The sequence below is a fragment of the Tetrahymena thermophila genome, assembly GCF_000189635.1.
Source record: "Tetrahymena thermophila SB210 genomic scaffold scf_8254122, whole genome shotgun sequence".
In the NCBI taxonomy this organism is placed as follows: Eukaryota; Ciliophora; class Oligohymenophorea; order Hymenostomatida; family Tetrahymenidae; genus Tetrahymena; species Tetrahymena thermophila.
In genome coordinates, this window is record NW_002476061.1 from 30,375 (window position 1) to 57,503 (window position 27,129).

The 27,129-nt window shown below is 22.3% G+C and overlaps 4 protein-coding genes across 4 annotated transcripts; 2 read left to right on the top strand and 2 right to left on the bottom strand. All coding sequences in view use genetic code 6, as the record gives it.

Moving 5' to 3' along the window:
• Positions 1–1,948: 1,948 nt before the first annotated feature.
• On the bottom strand, positions 1,949–9,592 carry TTHERM_01260740 (PAS domain S-box protein; the record flags this gene model as incomplete). The annotated part of the gene is made up of 17 exons (XM_001029882.2): positions 1,949–2,068; positions 2,136–2,323; positions 2,797–2,914; positions 2,969–3,106; positions 3,194–3,606; positions 3,666–3,951; positions 4,018–4,158; positions 4,279–4,698; positions 4,768–4,914; positions 5,255–6,331; positions 6,560–7,168; positions 7,227–7,595; positions 7,684–7,782; positions 7,875–8,288; positions 8,477–8,641; positions 8,769–9,314; positions 9,449–9,592. 17 exons carry the CDS (start codon positions 9,590–9,592, stop codon positions 1,949–1,951), a joined length of 5,394 nt encoding a protein of 1,797 aa, XP_001029882.2.
• A 626-nt stretch (positions 9,593–10,218) lies between these two features.
• On the bottom strand, positions 10,219–17,547 carry TTHERM_01260750 (PAS domain S-box protein; the record flags this gene model as incomplete). The annotated part of the gene is made up of 17 exons (XM_001029883.2): positions 10,219–10,338; positions 10,593–10,780; positions 10,838–10,952; positions 11,387–11,527; positions 11,594–12,000; positions 12,098–12,386; positions 12,583–12,723; positions 12,787–13,206; positions 13,437–13,580; positions 13,640–14,530; positions 14,651–15,265; positions 15,334–15,708; positions 15,803–15,901; positions 15,948–16,361; positions 16,525–16,689; positions 16,781–17,323; positions 17,401–17,547. 17 exons carry the CDS (start codon positions 17,545–17,547, stop codon positions 10,219–10,221), a joined length of 5,214 nt encoding a protein of 1,737 aa, XP_001029883.2.
• Positions 17,548–19,259: 1,712 nt separating this feature from the next.
• Positions 19,260–19,970, top strand: TTHERM_01260770 (hypothetical protein; the record flags this gene model as incomplete). Its single annotated transcript, XM_001029885.3, has 3 exons — positions 19,260–19,390; positions 19,476–19,562; positions 19,667–19,970. The coding sequence occupies 3 exons, from the start codon at positions 19,260–19,262 to the stop codon at positions 19,968–19,970; spliced, it is 522 nt and encodes a 173-aa protein (XP_001029885.3).
• Positions 19,971–22,713: 2,743 nt separating this feature from the next.
• TTHERM_01260780 (zinc finger protein) lies at positions 22,714–27,077 on the top strand. Its single transcript, XM_001029886.2, has 6 exons — positions 22,714–23,271; positions 23,433–23,551; positions 23,739–23,882; positions 24,104–24,336; positions 24,901–25,308; positions 25,542–27,077. Exons 1-6 carry the CDS (start codon positions 23,042–23,044, stop codon positions 26,238–26,240), a joined length of 1,833 nt encoding a protein of 610 aa, XP_001029886.2. The 5' UTR covers positions 22,714–23,041; the 3' UTR covers positions 26,241–27,077.
• Positions 27,078–27,129: the final 52 nt, after the last annotated feature.

A 27,129-nucleotide genomic window follows, 5' to 3' on the forward strand; every position in this document is an offset into this window, starting at 1 on the left:
ATATGAAAATTTTTTTACGAGAAATCAATCTATACAGTCTTGAGATTTGGACATTTTGCTATAGCAGAGGCAAAAAGGATAGAATTTTTATCACGGAAACCACAATTACTTTTATATTAAATAAAAATAAATATGTAAATCATAATTATCAGAATATGTATGTATGTATTAATGTATGAAAGAATGAATGAACGAATGGAACAAAAGAATGATAAAGCAAAAAAAATATTATTAATTATTACTATTATATTATTTTTAGATTTTAAAGATTTTGGCAACATGATAAAGCATTAGCACAGCTTAGAATCTCTTGTATTCCATGAATTCTTTATGGTAAAATTTAATTAATTATCAGAAAATATCAAAAAAATATAATCAGCTAAAGGATATTTTTCTCAATTATTTATTTATTTATAATTATATATCTATCAGATACACTAAAAAAATATATTTTAAATTAAATAAAAGAGGCAAGCTAAGTTTACTGAATTGTAAGCTTAAGATTAATATGAGACAACACTGAAGATAAAATAAACTTTTTATAATTTAATTTAAAATCAATTTTTAATAAATTAAAAAAAAGTAATAACTTACTTCATCTAATGTAAAAACGTCTTTTTATATTTCAATCATTTTACTTCCTCTTTTTTAATTTATTATTTTCTTCTAATTATTAATTGCATAAAAATAAATTATTAAATATTATCATTCGTATTTAAATTAAATTTTTGAAAAGAAAATTAATTTTTCTGACAGAAATCATTAGTTTATTTATTAGATGCTTAGAATTAATTAAGCTAAAAAAAAAAAGATTTTTGAACTTTAAATACAAAATAGGTAATCTGAGAATTTTAAAATTAGGAAAATTTACTTCAAATTAGACACTATAAAATTGGTAGAGGAATGTAAATAAATATAAACTTATTTCATCTCACAACATATTAAATCTGATAATAGATCCGTTGATTAATTTAATGACAAGTGTGTTGCATTTAACCTACTTTAATACATTAAAAAAGGTAGTTAAAGCTTTAAGATATAAAATTCTAAGAAATTAAAAAGAAATTTAAATTTGTTAAGTATATATAAATATAAGCTTTAAAATAGATATTTTGTTTATATTACTTGCAATAATTTAGCTTGATGTAAATAATTTATTTCAAGGATAATAAAAAAATATAACAAATCAAATGCTTAGAATTAATTAAAATAAAAAAAAATAATATATTTTTGAACTTTAAATATAAAATACCTAATCTGAGCATTTAAGGAAGAGGAAAATTTACTTCAAATTAGACACTATAAAATTGGTAGAGGAATATAAATAATTATAAACTTATTTCATCTCAGAACAGATTAAATCTGATGATAGATCTTAGAAATTTAACTTTGTTAAGTATTTATAAATATAAGCTTTAAAATAGAAAATTTGTTTATATTACTTGCAATAATTTAGCTTGATGTAAATAATCTATTTCAATGATAATAAATAAATATAACAAGTCAATCGAAATTCATTAAAATTATTTAATTTACTTTCTACTAATTATCAATACATTTTATTTATCTAGTTATATTGCAACTTTTATATATTTATGACAGCTAATCAATCAATCGATAGAGTTAGTATTAAATTTACTAATTAAAAAATTTAAACTAGTTAGTTAAATAAAAATATCTTTCTAAAGAGAAATAATTTAAGAATTAAACAATAAATTATTATTTAATTAATATATAATGAATAGAAAGTATGTACAAACATTTGTTATTTTGTCTTATTTAAATTAATATCACTTTTATTTGATTTTATTATTTAAAATTCATAATCTATTTATTTATTTGTTATTTTATCTATTTTTGAAATTTATTTATTTATTTATTTTCATTTATATGATTTATATGGAAAATTAAAATTTTGGTTAAATAAATAAATAATTTCTAGCAGCTTTCAAGTGTCTGATTGTTTATGAGTTTGATCTATTAAATATTTTATAAATGCCCTTATATTTCTGTTTTCTTTCATCACTTTTAGAGGAATCATATTCAGCATTTAAATTGTTCGATTTATCTATTAAAAATTAACAAATAAATTAAATTTTTGGTTAATTTTTTATAAAATCAATTAATTAATTTACTTCCACATTCATATCAGATATTTTAGGTAGCCAAAATATCAAAAATATTAATATCAAAAATATATTAAAAAGTATAACTAAAAGTGTTTCGAGGTTGTTTGTCGTTTAAATACTTGCTGTTAAGGAGTCATTTTCAGCAGAAGTAAAGTACTGAATTAAAGGATCAACAAATTTTTATAACGAAATATCTAAAAACATTTGATAAAGTAAAATATTTTAAGTTAAATTCTAAGTAAAGATAAATAAAAAAATTATGCAAATATTAAATGAGTTGTTAATCTGATTAGATTTATTCTTAAAATAAAATACTGTAAATGCTCATTAATTAAGGCATTTTTTTCTTTAATTTTTTTTTTTTAGATTATGGTGGGGCACTTTTTTTTAGGCAAAAAAGATACTAGGAAATGCCTTAATTAATGAGCATTTAGAGTATTTATTTAATTGAAAATCTATTTTTTTGGTTTTAAAAGGATTTTATTTTTAAAATTTCATTGATAACAAAAGCTAATAAAATTATGAGAAATAAATTTGCCAATTAATTAATTTATTAATTTAAAATTATTAACATAAAATTCATTAATTGATATTAAAACAAAAAGCAATTAAAGACTTTAATTATAATTAAATAAAGTGAAATATTTTTTATTTATTTAAATTTTACTTGTTTCTACAAAGAATTTATCTTTAGATAAGGTTGAACTCTGAGCATTATTAACTAGGAGCTCATTTAAAGTTTATTAAAAGTAAGAAGCATAAAATTAGATAGCGTTGTCCAACCCCTTTTAAATTAGAATATTAAATAATTAAATTCATGAATGTAAATAAACTATTACAATTTATAAACTGTTGTTTATATACATTTAACATTCAGATTGAATTTCTTAATCAAGTAAGCTACACCCATTCATGTAAAAAACTTTATAATAGGCATTTTCGATATCGTCATAGTTATTTAGAATATCGAAATTAAACTTTTATTTATTAATTTAGAAAAGTAAAATACAAATAAATATTTATTAAAAATAAACAATAAATAAATTAATAATCAAGATTTTTACTTATTAAAGCTTTCCGTTTCTACCAAGAAGCTTATTATATTGATTAACTACATAATTTTGAGCTGTAATATTTTCTATTGGGTAGTTTGGATTAATTAAGGTTATTTTTAGCACGTTAAAGTAGTTTTAGAATTTGTATGATATATTTAAGTCGTAGGAATATTAATCTATAAGGGAAGAAATCTATGATTGCAATTTTATTACTTCAGCAAGATCAATAATTGAGTAGATAAATGAAAAGGCTAAAACAATAAAGCACTTTAAGATCATAAATTGCTGCCCTCTGAATTTATGTTTTTTATAGTTTTTAATAATTTTAATTCTTTTTTTCATTATTTCCTTTTCTAGTTCTTTTTCATCTTCGTTTGTAGTTTATTAATCATCTTTATATAATTTTCTTGTGTTCATATCTCCTATTTTTTTATTTATTTATTTATTTTTGTTTATAAGTTGTATTTAGCAAAAAATTTACTGTCTTAGTCTTCATCATCTGAGCTGTCCTGACCTTGATTTTCGTTTCGATTAATAAGTTCTTGAATTGAGACGTACTTTTTAAGAAAGGAATCACAATTTTTATAAAGAAAATTTATATGTTTGATTGGAATATCTAAAAACAAGAAAAGAATATTCTCTCTTTAATCTTTTAGTGATATCATAAAATAAATGAACAGTATCATATTCAATATTCCAATAGTTCCAAGAACAAAAAAAGCAGCTATCAATTCATATTAAGGAGAATTTAGTCTATTATTAACTGCCTATTAATTAAATTATTATATTAAGATAATTTTCTCATAAATATGAATATATATATATATATTTACATCATAAATTTGCTGATTTTACTATTCAATGAATTCCCCTATTGTGTGATAGTAGTTATATATAATACTATTAAAATATCCATTATCTAAGCTAATTTAAGAATCATCTTAAGAAATTATAAGTGCGCCTAGTGATACCAACTATTTATATACATACAATTAATAATAGTTAATTAAAAAATAGAATTTTTTTGGCTTCTTAAAGATTATTGATATTTTTTGATAAAATAATAAGTCTTAATTGTAAAGAAAAGAAAATACTGAGTTAATTAATTAGTCATTATCCACAATTTAAATTCGGAAGTTGTTTTATAGTGAAGATGAAAATATTTTCATTTGAGATGATGATTAGTTATCAGCAAAGTAATCTAAATAACTATCTCCTATAGAAGTAGTAATGTTTGATATAGAAACTATTGTTGAAGACATGTTTTATCTGATTTCATCCATAAAGATATAATTTGGGAAATATAGATCCTGCTTTATGTAGACCAAATCTATTGCTTAAGAGACTATGGATACAGCTTTAAAGTTTCTTTATGAGAATTCAAACATAATGTCCATGTCTTCTGAGTATTAATTAAGTTTTATTATTGTCAAAGCGCATTAGAAAATGCTGATTATTAATATACACATGAGCCACATAAAGCTTACCCATTTAAAAATGCTAATCAATTGATGCTGATTTTAAAATAGTAATTTATTTATTAAGACAGAATAAAATTAAATAAATAAAAAAATAAATGTTACTTTGTGATCATAATTTAATGATTTCTAAATGATTTATGATGTATTATTCTGATTGAATACTTCATATTCTTCTTAGCTTTAATAATAATTATTTTCATTTTTAAAAACACTATCTTCGTTATCTTCGTCTTCCTCTTCTTAGTTTTCCTGTTAATTTAAATAAACAAAGTTTAAATTAAATTCACTTTAAAAGTATAAAAATAAAATGCAACTATTGATTAATATTTTAATAAAATAGCTTTCAAGAAAAGAATTATAAATTTATTGAAAACTAAATTTTTTATTATTGATTGAGTGATCCAGTGCAAAATAAAAATTAATTTATTCAATCAATAATATTTAATTATCACATTCAATAAAAATTATTTAATATGCTTTTTACTAAAAAAATGGCATAATCATTATCTTCCCTCATATGTTTTATTAAAGTTTAATTAAATAGTATTTAAATACCAATAATTGTTTTAGATATTTATTAATTAATTACATTGTCGTCTCCATCGTAAATGTTAATAATTTAATTATTGAAAAGTCTTTTTGTCTTAATGTCTTTTGAATAGTTTTTGGTTTCTTTCTTAACCATAGAATACTAATTTGTAGAATCATCTTCATCATAGAAAAATGTTTCATCTTCAGCTGGCGTTTTGTAAAAATCAAATAGAAATTTTGAAAATTTATTTTGCTTTTACTAACAGTTATTGACGACCTCTTAGTTTGAGGAAGAAGAGAGATCGTTTTCTGCTAAATTATTTTATTCTAAAACTATCATAGGAAATGAACTCTGTGAATTATAGTTTTTTTGCTTGATCAAAACATTTCTAGCACTGCCTCTATTGCTACTAAGAGGAAGAGGAGAATTATCATTCGTAATTTTTTTATTAAACTACAAATTTTATATATTCAGATTGAATACATGTCCATTATTATTTGTAGTTGATTGGGGTGCGTTTTTACTACTTTAAGCTTCTAAGGAAAAAAGATTTTACATGCTGAGATTAGTCATACTCAGATTGTTTGCACTAGATATAATTGGTATATTTTACACAGGGCTACTTAATGGTAAATTAGGAGAATAATTTATTTAGCTTTAATCTTTTAGCTTAGTAGTTTCTTCTCTATAAGTGTCTCTGTAAGTATTTTCAGTTACTGTATCTCTGTAAGTATTTTAAGTTATTGCATCTCTGTATGTAAACTATGCATCCCTATATGAATTGAGATTCTCTTTTTGAATGTCTTTTATATAATCTTTAAAGGTTTCTTTTGGATTTAAGTTTGAAGGCATTGATAAGTTTTAAAAAGATGTATTAGAAGGTGCATTTAAGCTGGGTTGTTAAAACTATTATTGTATTTGCTATTAATTTATTATCATTCCTCTTTCTAATTTATCTATTTTAAAAATGTAACCCAGAATTTCATATGTTAGATATTGTTCCTCATCAATTGCATCTTTATTTTCGATTGGCACTAGCTGCGTTTAGCAACTCACCATAAAAGCTTAATTGTTGAAATTAAACTCTTTCCCTTTTTTCAAGTAAACTTCTTTTTCTGTTTCGAAATCACTTATCTATATTTTTATCAAAAAATTGTTTTAAGTAATGATTTATTTATTAATAGTAAATTTTTTGCAAAAAATTTTAAAGGTAGATCATTCATTTAAATAAAACAAGTTATAGTGAAATCTCTCACTAAAATTTATTGGGAAATTAAGAAAAATTACAAGTCCTGTTTTTATTTTTCATTAAAATGCTTTATTTTTTCATATCAAAAATATTTTATTATTTTAATTAATTACAATGTTTTCAATGCCAAATTTAATGTCGTTTTTTATCATGGCGAGATTAATGTCAAAGTATGTGATAGCTGAGCTAGAAATATCTGTAACAATAAAATCCTCATTTGTAAGTATGATTATTTAGCTTCTAGTTTACATATCTGCTTCAATATTTACATAAAATTTAGTATAATCATCTGATAACGGTTTCACATTATATGTAATTGGGAATATGTAGCCACTCCTGTGCCTTCCAAATCTTTATTGAGGATTATCAATGTAATTACTAATGTAATTCCCTTAAATCATATTATCATTCATTTATTAGATTAGAGTTTCATGAATGTCGGTAAATTAGTTTGGTAGAATTACTTTTAATTCTTTTCCCTGTATTTCTTCTTTTTAAAATCCAAATAAGACAGAAAATAGAAGATTTATTGCCTAAATTTATGTATTTGACTGAAATTTTTTATAAGTAACTAAATAAGGCCTAGGATCATTAATCAAGTCTTCAATATCATCAATTTTTTATGTTTTCTATTATAGTTTAGCCAGCTCTCTTCCTTTTTACAATAATTCAATTCCTTGCTCTCTTTAATTGAGTACTCTAATCAAATATTATCCAAAAACCTATACAAATATATCAAATTATTTCTATATTTCAAAAATATCATTAATTATTTTTTACTTTATAAGGCTATGGCAACTAATTATTTATTTTAAGCATTCCGTTAAAATGTTCCTTTGATTTGTAAACACATTAACTGATTCCCGAACCTAAAATATTTAGCCTTCCAAGAGCTATATTATTGTCTTCTCGAAGATTTGCCCAAAATTCTTTGTGTTTGGCAGCTGCTAATTTCATATATTCTTCGCATTAAGACATGTGTGAATCGAATTCTATTTTTTTAACAACATCATTTTCCTCTTCCTCATCTTCATCTTCTTCTTCCTAGCTTGAGGATATCTACTCCATATATCTGTAAATAATAAATTATTCATCAAATGTAGGTTTTGTTGTCATGCTTAGCTTGAATTGGACTAAGGCTTCTTCTTTCTTTTTAAAATATAAAATAAATAAATAAATAAATAAATAATTCATTCATTCTCTTTCAATCGAAATTATTAATTAAGAATCAAACTACCTTTTTTAATCTTTCAAACAGAAAAAATGCATAAGACAACCTCAGCTTTGTACATGTAGGAAATTTTCTCAACCCATTTTGATAAAGTCTTCCGAGCTCCTTTTTTATTAAATTAAATTACATAAACAACTTTCTTCATTTATTATTTTTTATAATATAGCTTAATATATAATTTATTTGTGTAGAATTACTTTGATAAGATTTTTAATGATTTCATCCATTTCAATATCAGCATGCTTTCCTTTTCTTGTTTTTTTAATTTTAAGAGGGCAATCTTCTTCTTGACAAACTTCTTTGTGTTTTTCAACATAACCAATTAGTAACATATATGAGTTTCTATCTGTTTTTTAAGTGCCTATTAATTCAAGTACGTATCTTAAATGCCCTTGTATTTACTCACCACTGCGAAATTTCGTTTGACTTGTGATAAGAGTATCTATTCTACTCTTCTTCGAAGTGAGCATAATAAAACATATAAAAGGTAGACCTAAAATCCAAATAATCAAACCTCCATTAAATTCAGTCTCATAAAATACTAAGCTAACTAGCAGCATAACGTTTGTCCATAGATAATAAGTAGTAGCTATATTAAAAAATTTTCCAACCTATTATTTAAAACAGAGTATTTATTTCAGTCAGTAATACAAGTAATTATTGCAAATAAATAAATAGATCAAAATATAAATAAAATTGAATCAATTGATTGTTTAAATTAATTTATAAATTCTTTATTCAGTTAATTTAGACTCTTTTACTCAAGAAAAAAATTAATATTTTTATCAAGTCAATTTACAAATTTGTCATAATATGGTTCCTCGAAATTATAAGACCAGTACAAACAGGCACTAAAGGTGAAAGAAAGAAGAACTAAAAACCAATCATTTCCTTCAGGAACAAAATTAAATAGAATTTAGCATGCAACTTTGGTAATAATAAAAATAACTTCTGCTAATGAATCCTTTTTATAAAAATAAAATTAAAATTATTATTTGAATAATGTTAATATTAATTAGAATGCAAAAAATAGGAGTTAGTTCATCAAAATATAACCTTAATAAATAGTTAGATAGATAATATTTATTTACTTGTCTTGCTGTTTTGTTCTTTGATGTCATTCGAGGCTCAAAGAAAGTTAACGCTACTATGCTACTTATAATGACGAAAATGAGATTAAATAATGAGGTAACAATTTAATGGACTAGCATCCATCCCTTCCAGCACTCAATAGTTTCAAATGTAGCTAAGCTTTGAACACCTTCAGCGTTTTTCTCACACTCTAAGACGGAGAATAGGTTTTCAGTGATTGGTAGAAAAAAAACAGTGACAAAGTAAGAAGTAACTTAATTAAGAATTTTGAGAGGCCAAGTAATGCTAAACTTTTTTTGAGAGAAAGAATAAGAGACATATAGAATATCTAGAATGATGAGTAGAATAATAAAATCTAGAAAATAAATCCCTATTATATAAGTGACGAAGTTGATGTGTGGCATATAATTTTTGATGTGAAAGACATTGAATAATTAAAAAATAATTTATAGAAATGTGGTTGCTTTCCAAACGTGTTGAAGTTTTGCATGAAAAGGAAAAGAGTGCATTTGCATATAATCGACTCCTGTCATTATGAAGACCATCTAAAATATTTTAAATTAAAAATTTAGTGAAGATTATTTAACTATGGATTAAGTAAATAATTAGCTAAGATGGCATTTAGTTTGCTTAATTATGTTTAAACTAGAATCAGAAAACTAGCTAAAAAATATTTTACCAATACTTCTTCTTCTTCATTTTTAAGGAGGACTGAGAGGACTTAAAAGGAAATATTTTTAATTTTTAGAAAAAAACTTTCCAAACTAGATTCCTCATGTAATATATCAACTTTGCCTTTTGGGTGGCTTTCTTAATTTGCCATATTGTTTTTTATTGAATTTATATTGACTAAATTTTAAGAGATATTTCACTCTACTTAAAGAATAAAGTGTTTCTCAAAGTTTAATTAATAAAAAGATAAGCAAAAAAATAAACATATAATTGAACGTTTAATTTAAAATTGCATACATTAAAAAATATGATGCATACTTAAGTATTAATTTATTATTTTGTTTGTTTTAGTTAAATTTTGATATTATTTAGTTGTTAACTAATAATATGTTGATTGATATACAAATCAATTTTCGTAGCCCACTTTTTAAAAGCTTACAAATATTTATTTATTTATTATCAAAAAGATTTCCTCTTAAAACTCCTAAACAATCATTTCTGTTTACATTTTTTATTTAACAATTAAAAAGCTGAGAAATTACAATGATTTAACACTATTTAATTACTATTAATATTCTTTAATTCAATTTACATTTTTATCTATGAAATACTTTAACAAAACGAGTGGATAAAAATTTTTATAGAATTTTATTACAAAATATTATAAATAAAATACATTTTTTTATTAAAAATACTTTAAAAATAATAATTTTTTTTTGTCTTTTGTTAGAAATATTTTACAAAATTAAAAAATTATTTTCAAGTAAGTAGATTTTTTCACTTTTTAAACATTTTTCTCTATTAATCTATCAACTTTTTAACAAACATTCTAATTTTATGATTTTCTTTGATTACTTTAAGTGGTATCATATCGAGCATTGTTATAGTTCTGTTTATCTATTTTAATAAATAAATAAATAAATTAAATTAAATTTTTTTTAAATTGTTAATTTCTAAGAGTTATTTTTAAATTTTAGAATGAATTATAATGATATTTAATGATAAATATTTAATTGATTTTATATTTTTGTTTTAGGCTTTATCAGAAAATTATTTTTTATTTAGAATTAAATTTATAAAATCATTTTAAAAAAAATAAAAAATAAGAATTAAATAATTAAGAAGAAATCAAAAATTCAATAAAAAGTTACTTATGTATTCATGGAGCTAATATTGGGTAGCCAAAATATTATAAATAGAAATATTAAGAACAACATAAACAATATCAAAATTAATGTCTAAAGTCTTTTCGTTGAGCTAATATCTTCATCTACAATATCATTTTCTTTCGTGGTAAATTATTTCATTATTGGATAGATATGCTTATACAAAGAGACATCTTAGTTTGAAAAAAAAATTAGATAAAATTCTTTTATAAAATATTTTGATATAATACCTCCTTCTACCATCTCTTTTCTAAACAAAATATTATCTGGATTGACTTTGTCAATTAAGCCTTAAGTATTAGCTTCGAACAAAGCAAAATAGAACTACATCACATTATCAATTCCCTATATAAAATTTTTAAATTAAATCTTAAGAAAAGTAAAAATAAATTGATCAAAAATTAAATTAAATATAAAATTTAAAAGGAAAATTATAAATACAATGTAAAAAATAGAATTTGTATTAACAAAAATTAATTGAAAAATAAAAAAATATTTAATAGAAGAAAAAAAATTAATTTATTCAATTCGTCTAAATTATTAAAACTAATTTTATGATGAATTTAAAGCTAAATCAATTTTGGAATAAGAAAATAATTTGATAAATTAAGTTAATTATTAGATTTTATAACAATAATAATTTAATAAATAAAATATTTAATTTTAAAAAGAGGAAAGAAAATAAATAAATAGCCAGTCTTATCTCAAAAAAATTAAGATTGTTAATTCAATTTAAAAGTAAAATTATTTTTTTTTAAATTATTTAAGAAAAATTTTACATATTTTATACTTCCTTCTATCATTGCTTGACATTATTATTATAATGATTGTTCTTCCAGCGACAAGCAAGCATTTTGATAGTATACGTTTAAATAGAGATCTCTTATTTAAAGCTATTCATTCATTATCTTGAAATTAAACTAAATTATAGAAAAAAATTAAAATAGAAGCAGAATTAAATAAATAAATAAATTTATTTTTTTTACATCTCCGATTTAACTATTTCTTCCTAAAATATATTTATAATTTTAAACTGAGTAATTGAAAGCAGTCGTATTAGCAATTGGATAGTTTTATTATAAAAGCATTATTTTTTAAACATTTAAATCATTTCCAATATTTAAAACTATTTATAAATCATAGAAGTATTACTCCCATAAGAAATTAACAACTTCTTTTGTGCTCATCATTGTTAAAATATTGACTATTGCAAAAGCTAGAGACAAAATTATCATCAACAGGTGCTTGAGCACCATCACTTCTTAACCTTAAAATTTATTTTTTTTATAATTTTCTATATTTTTTCTCCTTTTTTTCATAATTTCTTTTTATTGCTCCTTTTCATCTTATTCAATGTCATGGTCTGTTACTTTAAATCTAGTATAATCAGTATCTGTTAATATTTACACAAAAATCATTAAATTTCTTCTTTAAAAATATTTATAAATAAAAATTAATAGATCTATCAATGAATATTTTAATTGGTTTACTAATTTCTTCTTATTCGTCATCAGAGCTCTCGTAGCCTTAAACTTCACTTTTTTAAATCATTTCTTAAATTGAAGTGAATTTTTTCAAAAAAGAATCACAATTTCTATAAAGGTAATTAATATGCTTGAGAGGGATATCCAAGAACAAAAACAGAATGTTTTCCCTTTCATCTTTTATATATACCATCAGGAAAATTAGACTAGTAGTACTTGCAGTACTTAGTACTGTTAAAATAACTATTGAAATAATAAGACTATAATCTATAGAATCTAATTTATTTCTTATAATCTTTTTGTTAGATAAAGAAAGTAAGTTTAATAAATCTTATTATAATTGTTTGATCTTTAAAAAATAATTTTTCAAAAAATTAAATTTTTATAAAAATTATTTTAATTAACTTTCTAAAAATTCAAATTATATTTTAATAATAAAATAAACAAATTTAAATTATTCAAGTGAAGAGAAGAGTTTTAAATTAATTTACCTAGCTTATATGTTAGGTTTAATTCATCATATATGCTTGAATAAAATTATAGTAGTTATATATGATAGTGTTTACAATCCCATTATTTAGATTTACTTATTATGGATTCTAATTGGCAACGATAGCACAGAGTGAAGTTAACTTTAATTATTTTATAAATTAGATAAATTTGGTTTTCTGATTAATTAATAAAATAATATTTACTAAATTGAAGAAATTTTATGGTTCAATTTGCTGTACAGCAACGGGATCGGTTAGTTTACCAGAATAAAAGTTTATATTGTATAAATTATGATCAACACCAATAAACTGGAATTCTTAATATCTCATGCTTGAGGTTAAATTAGATGCCTATTATATTATGGAGCTAATATCTTACTAAACGCTTTCAAAAGTTAAATAGCCTGACAAGTACTTGTTTTAAGAAAGTAAAACCAAATCAATTACATCTGAAACTAAGTAAGTATTTATAGTATTTCTATCAGAAAGTGTTTAAACAAGATCAATAAAATTAGAATAATCATTCAGTTGTTGCAGTGAATATACAAATTAAAATATGCTTATTCCTAAAATAATTAGCAACCATAAGATACTGATTTACTCGAAAAGTTAAATTGATTTATGCTATTTATTTTTAAAAAATATTTATTAGATATTAAAATATGTTAAAAAAGTGTAATAAATATATTAATTGATTTGAAAAAAATCATAAATTGATGATTTTTACTTTCAATAATTAAGAGTTTTTAAATTGAAAAATACTTAATTTTAAATGAAATTTGAAAGAACTTAATTGAATTAATGCAAATCTATTTTTTGAATGACAAATAAATTTTATTTTTATTGAAATTTACTCTGTATTCCGTATTTAAGGCTCTATTTATAATTTGAACTATATCAGGCTAATTAAATACTACATATTCTTTCTTAGACAAATAGTAATCTTCTTTATTTTGATTAAATACACTATCTTCGTTATCATCATCATCATCAGATTACTATTTCAATTAAATATTTTATTTAATCAATATAAAATAAAATTAAGATGAAAATTTACTATGTCATTTAAATCACTTTCGTAAACATTAACGACCTAGTTGTTAATTAGCCTTTTAATTTTGATATCTTTTCCATAATCTTTTTAATCTTACAATTTAGAACTCAAGCTTGTATTTTAATCATCTCCAAATGAGTCATCTTCGAGAGGCGTTTTGTAAAAATCAAAAATGAATCTTGATAAATTATTTACTTTGTTGCCATCTCCAAGAATTTAGTTCTATGAATTTATTTCGTTTTCTGATAAACTATTTGACATAATTTTTTTTTATTCCACTAGAACAATGGGTGAAATCTCTATTTCATATTCTTCTCCATGGTTTTTCTTTAAGTTTAAACTCCTAGAGCTATTTTATTATACACCCAACTATCCTATTAAGTCAGTTTAATTTTTGCTATTTGCAGAGTTATTAATTTTTAATTTAGTAATTCTATTGTTTATCTAATTATTGCCTTCTGCTAAATTTTAATTATTACTTTGATAGCTAGTATTTATGGCTGCATTAGAATTGTATGTAGGGGTATTTAAAGTCTGCATTATCGATATGTTTTAAAAAGAAGTTATCTCTCTTGCAGAACCTATTTGAATATTTTTTTAACTGAAACTCGTAGTAGGTCCTTACAAGACAACCGCTGGTAGCTTAGCATCTTATAGAGATGAATTTTAAAGTGACTCTTTATGACCTACTTATATTAAATTTTTCTCAAGTTTATCTAACTTTAGCTGAAACCCAATTAGCTCATATCTAAATTACTCATCATTATCAAAAGCATCTTTGATTTCAATAGGAATGAGTAATTTAGTGCTATTGCAAAAATATTATTGTTGATTAAAGGTAAACTCTTTTCCTTTTAGAACGTAGGTATCTTAATCTTATTCCCAATCAGGTATCTTAATTATTTTAGAATTAATAAATAATAAAAAATTTTTAAAAATCTAATTTTATTCTTTAAGTAAATATAAAGAGTAAATAAATAAATAACTAATTAATTAATTAATTAATTCAATTACTATTGAAGAGATTTTGATTGAAAGTTTTTAATTTTTCAAAATAGATGGATTTAAGTCAAAATTTGTGAGGGCTGAGCTTGAAAAATCAGTAATTTCAAAGTTATCATTTATCATAATAAATATAGCATTTTTAGCTGATTAATCTGCTTCGAAGGTGGCACAATACTTAGTAAAATCTTCATTTAATGGTCGAATATTGTAAATAATAGGAAATATGTATCCGTTTCTATTTTTAGCAAACCTTTATTAAGGATTATTCAAATACTAACTTCTAAAATTAGATTAGTTCACATTTTCTTGAAATTAGTCTACTAAACTTTCGTGGAAAGGAACGTACAAATTAGGCAAAATAAAGCTGAGATCTTTGCCAATAATTTCATCCCTTTGGTATGAAAAAAATACAGAAAATAATAAATTAACATTTTAGATAGTAGTTTATCCTGCTCTTCTCTTTTAAGTTATAATAAAAGGAATAGGTTCATTTTTAAAGCTTTCTATATCCTCTTTTTTTTAGCCCTTATTTCCAGATTCTAAAGCTATTTCTCTACCCTTTTAAACCATTTCTAATCCTGCCTCTTTCTGGTTTAGAACTTTTATTAAAAACTATCCATAAACCTAATTAATACATTTAAAAATATCAATTTGCTTATCAATCCTTTTATTTTATGTATAATTAAAAATACCTTGAAAGGCTATGGAAATGAAGAGTTTATTTTAATCATCCTTGTAAAGTGGTCTTTAGCCTTAAACACATACTGACTAATACCAGAACCAAGAACATTCAACCTTCCCAAGGCAATGTTGTTATCTTCTTTCAAATTAGCCCAAAACTCCTTGTGTCTTTATGCAGCTAATTTGATGTATTCCTCAAATTATGATAAGTGAGACTCAAATTCTATTTTTTTTACAACATCTGTTTCTTCCTCTTCATCTGATTCTTCTTCCACTTCTTCAGAGCTCTATGAAATCATTTCGATATATCTATAAATGATGAATTATTCGTCAAAAGTAGGCTTTGTTGTCAAGCTTATCTTGAACTAAGCTAAAGCATCTTCTTTCTTTTATTCATTTATTTATTTAATTATTTGTATGTATATATGTTTATTTGTTTATATATAAAAATATAAAAGACTGTAATAATTTTAGTGATACCTTTTTCAGTCTTTCTAACAAAAAGAAAGCATATGACAGTCTTAGTTTAGTGCAAGTTGGGAATTTTCTTAAACCATTCTGATAAAGCCTTCCTAATTCCTATTGAAAGTTTACTTTAGTTGAGTTTAAAATTATATTAATTTACTCTGATTAAATTTTTAATAACTTCTTCAATTTCAATATCTAATTGTTTGCCTCTTCTCATCTTTTTTCTTTTTAGAGGGCAATCTTCTTCAGTGCATGTTTCTTTGTGTTTTTCTACATAACCAATCAGTAACATATAAGAATTTTTATCATATTTTTAATTTTGAATCAATGTTAGCACGTACCTTAAATGATTTTGAACTTATTCACCACTTTTAAATTTCATTTGACTGTCAATAAGAGTCTTAATTTTACTCTATCTTTTAGTTAGCATGATTAAAATGATAAATGGAAGACCGAGAATCCAAATAATAAGTCCTCCATTAAAGCTCGTCTCATAAAAAATAAGGCTAATAACTAGCATCGTGTTTGTCCATAAATAATAGGTAGTAACTATATTAAAGAAAGTTCCAACCTTAAAAAAAAATATATTAATAAGGTTTATTATCAATCAAATATTGTCGTCAAATGCAAATGAAATAAAATGTTGTTTATTTGCCTTAGATTGAAAATTTTTTATCAATAGGAGTTACACCAAATTTTATTTCAAATTTATCAATAAATTAATATAAAAATACCTCTTTATCATAATAGGGTTCCTCGAAATTGTAAGCCCAAAATAGAGCACAGCTCAAAACAAATGTTAGAAGTGCTAAAAACCAATCATTTCCCTCAGGAATGAAATTAAATAATACTTAGCAAGCTACTTTGGTAATAATAAAAACAACCTCTCCAATAGAGTCCTATTAGATATTATTTATTTATAATTATTTTAGTAAATTATTACTGAATAAAAACTATTATTGAAATAAATTAATTAATTAAATTTTATACTTATCTAGCAGTTCTGTTTTTAGATGTCATTCTAGGCTCAAAGAAAGTTAGTGCTACAATAGAACTGATGATAACAAAAATTAAATTGAATAAAGAAGATATGATTTGATGAAATAGTACCCATCCTTGCCAGCAAACTTAGTCGTTAAAACTAGCTAGAACCAAATGACCATTTTCTTCCTCACATTCCAAGAGAGAAATAAGAGTCTCTGTAATAGGTAAAAAGAATACAGTAACTAAATAAGAAGTAACTTAGTTAAGAACTTTCAAAGGCCAGGTAATACTAAACTTCTTTTGCGAAAAGGAATAAGAGACATACAATATATCTAAAATAACTAATAGAATAACAAAGACTAATAAATAAACCCCTGCTAAATAAGTATAAAAATTTATGCGTGGCATATAGTTTTAGATATTAAATAGATCAAAAATTTAGAATATGATATCCAAAAAAGTAGTGGCTTTCCATACATGTTTGAGCTTCTTGTTAAAAGGAAAACTAAACATCTACAAGTAGTCCACTGCCACTGCAAAGTACATGCCCTATTTGTTTATATATACATTTGTATTTTTTTAATTAATTCAAATGAATTTATAATTTATGCAAAATAAATTCTTACTAATACATCTTCTTCTTCATTTTTAAGCAGCACAGAAAGAACCTAAAATGTAATATTCTTAATCTTTTAAATAAATGCTTCTAGTGAAGAGATTTCATCTAAATTCACAGCACCTCTTTTTTTAATTTAGAGAGTTGACTCTCCCATTTCAATTTCTCACTAACTAACAAACTAACTAGCTAACTAAAAAACAAACTCGTTATTTAACTACAGAATTTTACACAAATAGAACTTATCAAATTTAGTATTTATTTTTTATATTAATAATATTCACAGGTTATTTAGCATAAACAAACAATTTATGATTCTAAAAAAATATTAAATTTAATTTATTTTTCTAAACTTAAATAAATTTACTAATCTTGATTCCTACTCCTATTATTATAATTACTATTACATTTACTGTTTACAAAATAAGTAACATATCAATTTACTAACATTATAATAAATTTAAGCCCATTTAAAATGATTGATGGACTTTATTTTAAAATCCAAAAAATTAATATAAAAAAATAAAATATTTTTGATATCATTGAAAGTTAATTGTTAAGTTTTTTTTTTAAATTAAAATTTGAATAGTCTGAAATATTTTAAAATTTTCTCATCATAGAAATTTATAATATTAAATTGCCTTTATACATTTCTCAGCTAAAAAAAATAGTCATTTGGTTACATCCAATCTAAATTTCGTAATTAATTTTAAAATATTTTTTCAATCAGAAAATTAAATAAAAAAAAGAATTCGACAAATAATAAAATAAAACTGTATTGTATAATATTTATTTCATTTTTTCTTCTTTATTTATATTAATTTTGCTTTCACTAAAGAAAATAAGAAAATTTCAAATTCAAAATATTCAAAAAATACTAATTGATTAATTTATTTATTTACTAAATTAATTAATTTTTAGATTTATAAAAACAAAGGATAATCTTCTTTTGATTAACTTAATTTTATCTGAATTTTAATTTATTTGATTTTATTTATTTATTTAATTTTATATTTTATTTGATTTATTTATTTAATTATTTCTTTATTTTATTTTTATTTTTTATTTATTTTAATAATTTATTTCTTATTTTTTCAACTTTTTTCTTTCTTTTTCTTTAAAATTAAAAAAAATATTTTAGAGTCTTTAAAGCTAATAAATTCTATTTCCTTTATATTTCTTTGGAATACTTTTAGTGTGTTAGTGTGCTATTTCAATTATTTTTTCATTCTTCTGTATGCTTTTATCTTAAAAATACAACTATGCTATTACATATTTTTATTTATTTATCTATTGATTCATTATTATAATGATGGGAAGAGGTGTTACGGATTATTTTTGACATTAAGTATGATGCTTCTTAGATTCACTTTGACTTTTAAAAACTAAATGTGGCTTACAGTCATGCATTTTAAATTTAAACGGGATTTAAAAACTTAATGGTTTAAAATGAATCTAAGGTATACCATACTTGTAATAATTACTATTTATTTATTTGATTTATTTTTTTTTCTTAATTAATTTTTCAATCAAATTATTGATTTATCTTTTTTCCTTTCCCCTATTTTAATTTTTTTAAGAATTTATTGAATAAATATTGTTCTTATAAGGTTTGTTTGAATTAAATGAATGTGCATATTTCTTTTAAATTTGGGGGAAAAAAATAAAGAAAATTAGCAATAAGTATATATTATAGATTGATTAGCTGGTCAATGATCAATAAAAATTAATAATTGATTAGTAGAGGAATATATATTAATTATTACGTATATATAATTTGCAAATATAAATAAATTGTTAGTATCACCAAACACTAAAATTAACTTTTAAGAAATAATAATTATTATAACATTTACAAATACAAAGAAGATGGATAAAAATCAGAATATTGAAGAATAAAATGATGATATGCAATAGTTAAGAGCAAGATTCTATAGCTCGATGAATTATAACGAATACGTTAACACCTTTGACAAGCCTCCTCAAAAGCCTGCTTTTAAGTATTTAAAAAAATTAATTTAAATCTCATCAAAAACAAACATTCTTAATTTATTACTTACTAACTAACTTACTTTTACACAAAAGACCAGTTAAAATGACTTTGGAAGAGTAAATTAACGAAATCAATTTGGATGACTTAAAAACTGACGACTCTTTGAAGCTACCCGAAGTGTAATGATTGAAATATATTTTAAATATTTTATGATAGAGTGAAATGCAAAGCGTACAATAAGGATAAAAATAACTTAGAAAATTTTTTTAAAAAAATTAAATAGGAGAAAACCAAGTTAATCTGTAAATTTTATGATAGGAAAGTACTCCTCTTCCTATTTAACTTAGAGTAATAATACAAATTAAGTGAAAGAGGAACCAAATTCATAAAATTCTACAACAATTGCTACTTAGTAAGCTGAATAAATTGAAGAAATTGAAGAAGAAGATTAGTTTGAGTCTGAATTCTCAATCAGCAATAATAAAATGGATTAAGGTTATAAAAATAGAAACCGCTCTCAGAGTGAGAATAGTTACAGTATATTTAACTTTTTAGAACGCACACGTAAACAATCTCTTGCTAATTGATTGATAGATTGATTTACAAATTAAATCCTAAATTATAAATTACACTCAACATAAATTTATTATAGAGTTTGATGATAAATTCACAAAAACAAACTAACAAACTCGCAATATATATTTATTTACTTTTTGAATATTATTGATTGAGATAAAATTCTTTTTAATGACCAAAAAAAATAAATTAAAATCAAATAAAGTGAAAAAGGATAGAAAATTTAATGCTTTGTTTACTTGTGAAGCGTAATTGAAATTAATTATTGAGCTGAAAATTAGCTATTGGAGTTTATTTATTCAGGAAATTTATAAATATAATCATCTTTTGTAGAGCAAAGAAAGTGACTGATTGATAAAAAGTTGATTTTTGTTTTGATATTTGTTTTCACAACTGTTTAAATTAGTTTAAATGAAAATAAACTACTTAAAAGTTTAGCTTTGAAACAAACATATTACAACTTATTAATTAGTTATTTAGTTAAGTAAGTAAGTAATTAATTATCTATCTATTCCATTAATGTTTATATAGTTTATATTTACTTTTTTCGCATCACCTTACTTCAAATTTGGTCATATAATTAACATATTTCCATTATATAATACAACAAATTTATTTTACCAACATAAATCAATTAAAATTTATTTTAGTTTTTATAAATAGAATTACTAACTTATTAAAATAATGTTGTCTAAAATTTTAAAGCTTTTATCAAATAAACTCACATAATTCTAATTATTTTTGGTGCAAACCTTATATTTTTATATTATAGAAGCTAACATAAAATGTCTATTCATCCTAATATTAAAAATTCAAATTTTTTGTTAATTACTAATTTTAAAATATTTTTTCTATTGCTCTTATATTTGTTTAAATTTATTTTTATCTACAAATATTAATTTGAGTATTAAAAATGTATTTAATATTCATAAATTCATACAAAACAAGTATACACTTAAAGTTGCAATAAGTTTATTCTATTTGATTTATTTATTTGGATTGATTTATATAATCACTACTTATTTCATTAAAATAACAGATGAAATTCCTCATTTTTATTTTTAATATTGTGTGGTATACTAGTATAAACACTAGTTAGGCCTTTACTCTATAAATTGGTTCTAATCATACATTGAGAATATTTAGGACCTAAATATAAATCCCTTAGTGGAATTTTCATCTATATTAAATATAAAATAAAATAATATTTATTTGCTTGAAATTATATCATATATTTTGTAATTGAAAGTTGAAATATTAGTTTAAAATTTGAGAATTTATTATTATCATTTTAATTGAAATATACTCCTCAATCATTTAATTTTTTACTATTAACTTTCAATTTAAAAAATCTTCCGTTTCGTCATAAATAGCTTTAATTTAATAATTTTTTTAACCAAATTGGCCAACAAATATTTAAACGAAACAAAGATTTAATTAGAAATTTTTGAAAACAAAATTATAATTTCACCAAAAAATTAAACATTTCAAAATAATTGAAATTAATTTGATGTTTTTACTTAATATTTGCCTCGTAAATTTTAAATAAACAAACTATTCAAGAATCGAAAGTTAAATTGTGTTTTATATTTATAATAAAATAGGTATTTTTGAATTATTTTATTCGCGCTTTTCAAAAAAAAAAAACACTAGCAATTTAAAATAAAATTAAAAACACAAAATGATTTATTTTATTATAAATAATTATTTCTTACATAAATTTTAAAAAAAGATAAATTATCTTGTGTCTTTTTATTGTATCACTAAGTATTTTATTAATCAAGTATTTTTATAACTTACATATTAATTTACGAACAATATAAAGATCTCTTAAAACAACAAATTATTTGAATAGCTTTCTTTGAATGGAAAAAAATATAAGCCTAAAATTTGCGGAAAAATAAAAATATTTGTTTGAAAGAATTATTGATTAGCCAAGTAAGCAAAATTAAAAATTAATTTAGCTACCAAAGTATTTAATCTGTTATGCCTTTCTCAAATTTGAGCAATACATTAAGCAGAAAATATGAAAATTAAATTAAATTAATTATTACTAAAAGCGATTATTAGAATTACTTATTCATTACTATTAAAATTTTGAAATGCATAGGATAATATTCAAATTTTTTTTTAAATTAACAATCACTCTGTGTTTCCACATAAATTTTGAATATTTTTTAAGTACTTCACCTTTAGTTTTATATATCTATTTTTATTTATTTTAACATATCTCAATTTGGTAAATAACTAATTTAAATCATCAGTAAATTTAAGTATTTTCAATCAGCTTTCCAATATAAAAATGAATGTATTAAAGGATAATTTTATAATGCCAGAGTGAGGATATAAAAGAAATATATAAATTTGAAAGTATTAAGTATATATTTTACATATAATTCAAATCTGATAATATATTAAACTTAAAAATTTTGAAAGAATAAATTAAAAATACTGCTTTTAATTAAATATTTTAAAATAAAATAAAAACTTGTTTCACAATTATACGTTTTTTTTGTAATTTAATCAAAATATTTAAGTAGTAATTGTTATTTTAACTATTACGTAGATATGAAGAATCTATCTTTTTATTATCCGAATATAAGATATCTGATGAATTTATTTCAGATAAAAAATAACAAATAAATATTCATAAACATGAATACAAACAAATACAAATACATATTTATTTATATGTTATGTGTTTTAATATTTGCTTATTTTGTGAAGAGCCTAATATTAAAATTTATGACAGTCAGAAATTCTAAATGAAATAATATTTTTGGAGGAGTGAAATCGATAAATGAATGAATGAATGGACTTATTTATATTAGCTTGTTTTAATTAATGCTAGAGAATAAATGAAATTGCAAATAAATTAATCAATCAAATCAATGAATCAAATCGGTGAAAAAAGCAAAAAACTAAAAGATTATTTTCTGTTAAGTATTGAAAATGAATTAAGCTGAAAAAAATAAATAAACAAACAAACATCTATTTCATAATAAGGCTGGTTAATAGTCATTAGTATGTTTTTTAAAGGAATATGAAAAACTGAAGTCTTTCAATTGATTGGAGCTATAAAATGAAAGGAGTAAAAAAATTTAAAAAGTAAAAACATTAAACACTTTAAAATAAAAAGAAAGCGTCTTTTTTCAATAAAGAGAAAGGAAAAATCAAAAAAAGTTCTAAAAGGGCGAAATAACTTAAAAAAATGAATCTAGGGGATAAACAAAAGAAGCCAGCAATCACCAACCAACCCAGTAAGAGAATGGCTACTGGGTAAGGCCAGAATAGCAAAGACTTAAAGCCTTAGTAATATTTAAAATTTGTTTAAATACTATTAAAAGTTGATTAGTTTCAGCCATTATTTCTCTTGCTACACTAATAGCAGCAGATTAAATTTTAAATTGAATTTAAGTGTAGCAATTAAGATAGAAAAGTCATTATTAACTATTTTATATCAAATTATACAGTGTCGAAGTGAAATTAGTAACATGGAATAAGGACTCTCATGGGCTCTTTGATTACGAAAGCAAAAGTGTTGATCTTAAATTCATAAAAATAGAAACTCCTTGTGAAATCTATCGCTTGAGTAACTTTTTAAGCTACTTGCTAGTTTTTTTTTTTTCTAAGAAAAAACTCCATCACTAGCTAAATTATAGAATTAGTGCAGGAGTAGTGCCATTAAGAGATAGAATTAGGCACATTTAAAATGCAAATTCTAATTCTCAAAAATATTTACAATAGCATGTATTAACATTTTTTTAATAAATTTACAGAGAAAGAACCTGCTGCGGATGGTTCAAAAGAAAAGGAAGAATTTAAACTATTAGATTCACCTATAGAACAAAATAACAAAGAAAATTTAACAAACAAAAATTCTGTGTTCCTAGCATCAATAGACGTTAACGAAGCAGTTATGAGTAAATAGATAATATTAAACATATTTGCGACAGTATTCCTATTTTGAAGAGAAGAACATTAATGATTTAGCGATCTATTATTAAATTATAGAAAAATTTTGCAACATGTTAAATCGCTTGAAAGGACTTTGCATAAATAATAATTTAAACATCTACTGAAGCACATATGCCAACAACGGATTTTCAGCTAAATTAACATTTTTTTTTCGTTAAAATAATAGGAGGTTCCTAATTCTAGTTCAACGCATTCAGAGATAGCTTGGGTACTTTTAATGAAAACTAGCAATAACAAGAATCTTACTTGATTGTAAGAAGTTTGAAAAATGAAAAAAATGTTTAAAAAGGCTATGAACTCAAAATAGGAGACATAGTGAAGTTTGGAAGAATTGAATATTAAGTCATTCAAGTAAGAAATAAAGACGAGTAGGCATAAATCAGGAATATCTAAAAATAAGTAATAATTAAATCAATAAATAAATAAACTACTCATTTCTCAATAAATTTCCTCTAACTCTAACTTGTCTATCTCTAGATAATTATTTAAAATTTTTTTTTCTTAAATAGATCAATCAATCGATCTATTGATTGATTAAATAAACTAACAAATTATTTACAGATCTATTTCTAACTTTCCTCTCATTATAATCACAATAATGTTAAGAATGAATAAATGCGCTCTCTAATACATAAAAATAATCCTCAAAAAAAGCAAATTTTCATTTGTCTATTTAATCTCAAACACTTAAATTGATAAGAGGTTCTAGAATTATGATAAATGGTAATTGCTACTAATGTCAACAAATACAAAGCTGTTTTATTTAAAAAAATATGCTTATTTATCTTAAATCTATTATTAAGCTTATATGTAATTACTCCGATTACAATCTGTTTGGTGTAAATTTTTAGAAGAAGCAATTAATTATCTTTTGGAGCCATTTATATAAAAATAATATTTTGATAGACTTGTTATTGTGTATAGAATAGAGTAAAAATAAAAATATTCTTTAAAAATAAATAGATACATTTTCAAGATGAATAGATGATAAATGAATCTCAACAAAGATAATGTAAAATTTGTTTAGGTGAAGAAGAAACTGCTGATAACTTCTTTTGCAATCCCTGCGATTGTAAAGGAAGCTGTGAATATGTGCATTTTGAATGCTTAAAGAACTGGATTTAGTCAAAAGTAAAGCAAAAAAAAGCAGACAACACAATAGTTTATAGTTGGAAAAAAAGTGATTGCGAGCTATGTAAAAAACCTCTCCCTAAACATGTTAATTATCATAATAAATTGAATGATCTACTTGATGTTGAAATACCAGACGATAAACCTTACATCATTTTAGAATCAATTGCTAAGGAAAAGAAAGTTGTCAAAACCCTCTTCATTTTCTCTACAAATGTTGAAGATAAAGAAATAAAATTGGTAATTAATTTAATTAAGTATTTAAAAGATTTTTATTTTCTATTGTGTCCATTACATTTATACAAAAATAAAATAGCTATTTTGGAGCTAATTATTTTTTATCAAACAATATTTGGCACAATTTACTCAAAAACTATCTGAAAGAAATTAAATTTGCTTACAAAAAATATTAATCAAATTGTTTGTATTTTCTATTAAGAAATTATTTTAAAATTATTTTATTTTTTAAACAGGGAAGAGGACACTAATGCGAAGTAAGAATTTCAGATATTTCTGTCAGCAGAACTCACTCAATGATTAAATATAAAGATGGAAAATTTACCATTTTCGATAATAATAGTAAGTTTGGTACTCTGATTAAAATCAATGAAAATTTAGATATAGTAAGCGATAAAAAAGCTGTTTAAATTGGAAGAACTGTTATTACTTTTGCATAAAAGATGGGTAGTGTTGGCCAAGGAAATTAATTCTAAGAGAGAAGTGAAACGTAAAAAATAAATAGCCACCATCATCATCACCATAATCACAATTTCCCTAACGTTTAAATTTTAAATGGAGCTCCTAATAGTCCAATTGTTCCTCATAATCAACCCCTTCCTAATGGAAGCTCTAATGGAGGAAGTCAAACAAATATTCCTGTCAATGGATAGGCACCAATAAACAATTACAATGGATATTATAATAATGGATTTTATGGAAACCTTTAATAATAAGTTTAATTTTCTGCAGCAGAAAGTGCATAATACGCTTACTTGCAGCAAATAAATTAAGGATAAGTTGCGAATTAAATAGGAAACTAATAAATACAGTAATAAAATACAAATATTTATTCAATTCCTTCTCAATATTAAAACAATACTTATCCTACATATTAAGCTGGTAGTGACCAAACAGTACTCAAATAAAGCAATAAAAGTAACAGATAATAGTGATAGACCATGACATTCATTAATAATCTTAAACAAGTTTTCTTTAGAGGCTATTTGAAAATAACTAATAATTAATCTCTAAAGTATTACTTTTTCAAATTTATCTCTTGTTCATATAAATAAAAACAGGATATCCATCAATCAATCAACCCAATAAAATTAAAATGATAATAAAATTAACAAGAATTCTTTTAAAATAATAATTGATTCATAAATTCATCATTACTGTTATTTATCCATCAATAGCAAATAATAATTCTTACTATCGATAATCAATCAATCTTACATTCATACATACATACGTACATTCTTCATTCTATAATTACATACGTTGATATATACTTACATATAACCAAAATAAAACTATTTGATTATTATAAATAAAAAATAATATGTATATTAATAAAATAATAATATCAGTAAAAAATATTTATCACTTTAATATTTTAAATAATGATAAATCAATTCTTCAATAAATGAATCAATCTTCTATCTATCTATCTTTGTAATAGTTCTCAATCGTATGCTCTGATTACTTCAATCAATTTAAAACTAGCAAAATATGTTTAAACAGGCAATCTAACAAGAAAATCACTCCTATAAAATGTGCATTAGAAGAATCAACAGTGATGATTACTAATTAATTAATTATTTAAATCCTTTTTAATATGTCTCATAATTAATTAATCGATTGCAGTTAGTTAGTTATCACACAATAGCATGAAGCTCTGTTAGTTTATATTAAATAAATACATACTATATAATTAAAATTATTCATTTCAAGAATTTTATACTATATATTAGATACATGTATGAGTTAATTCTACAATTAATTGCTTTAAAATTAATTCTTATTTATGTTATTCTATTGATAAAAAGTATATAAAATTAA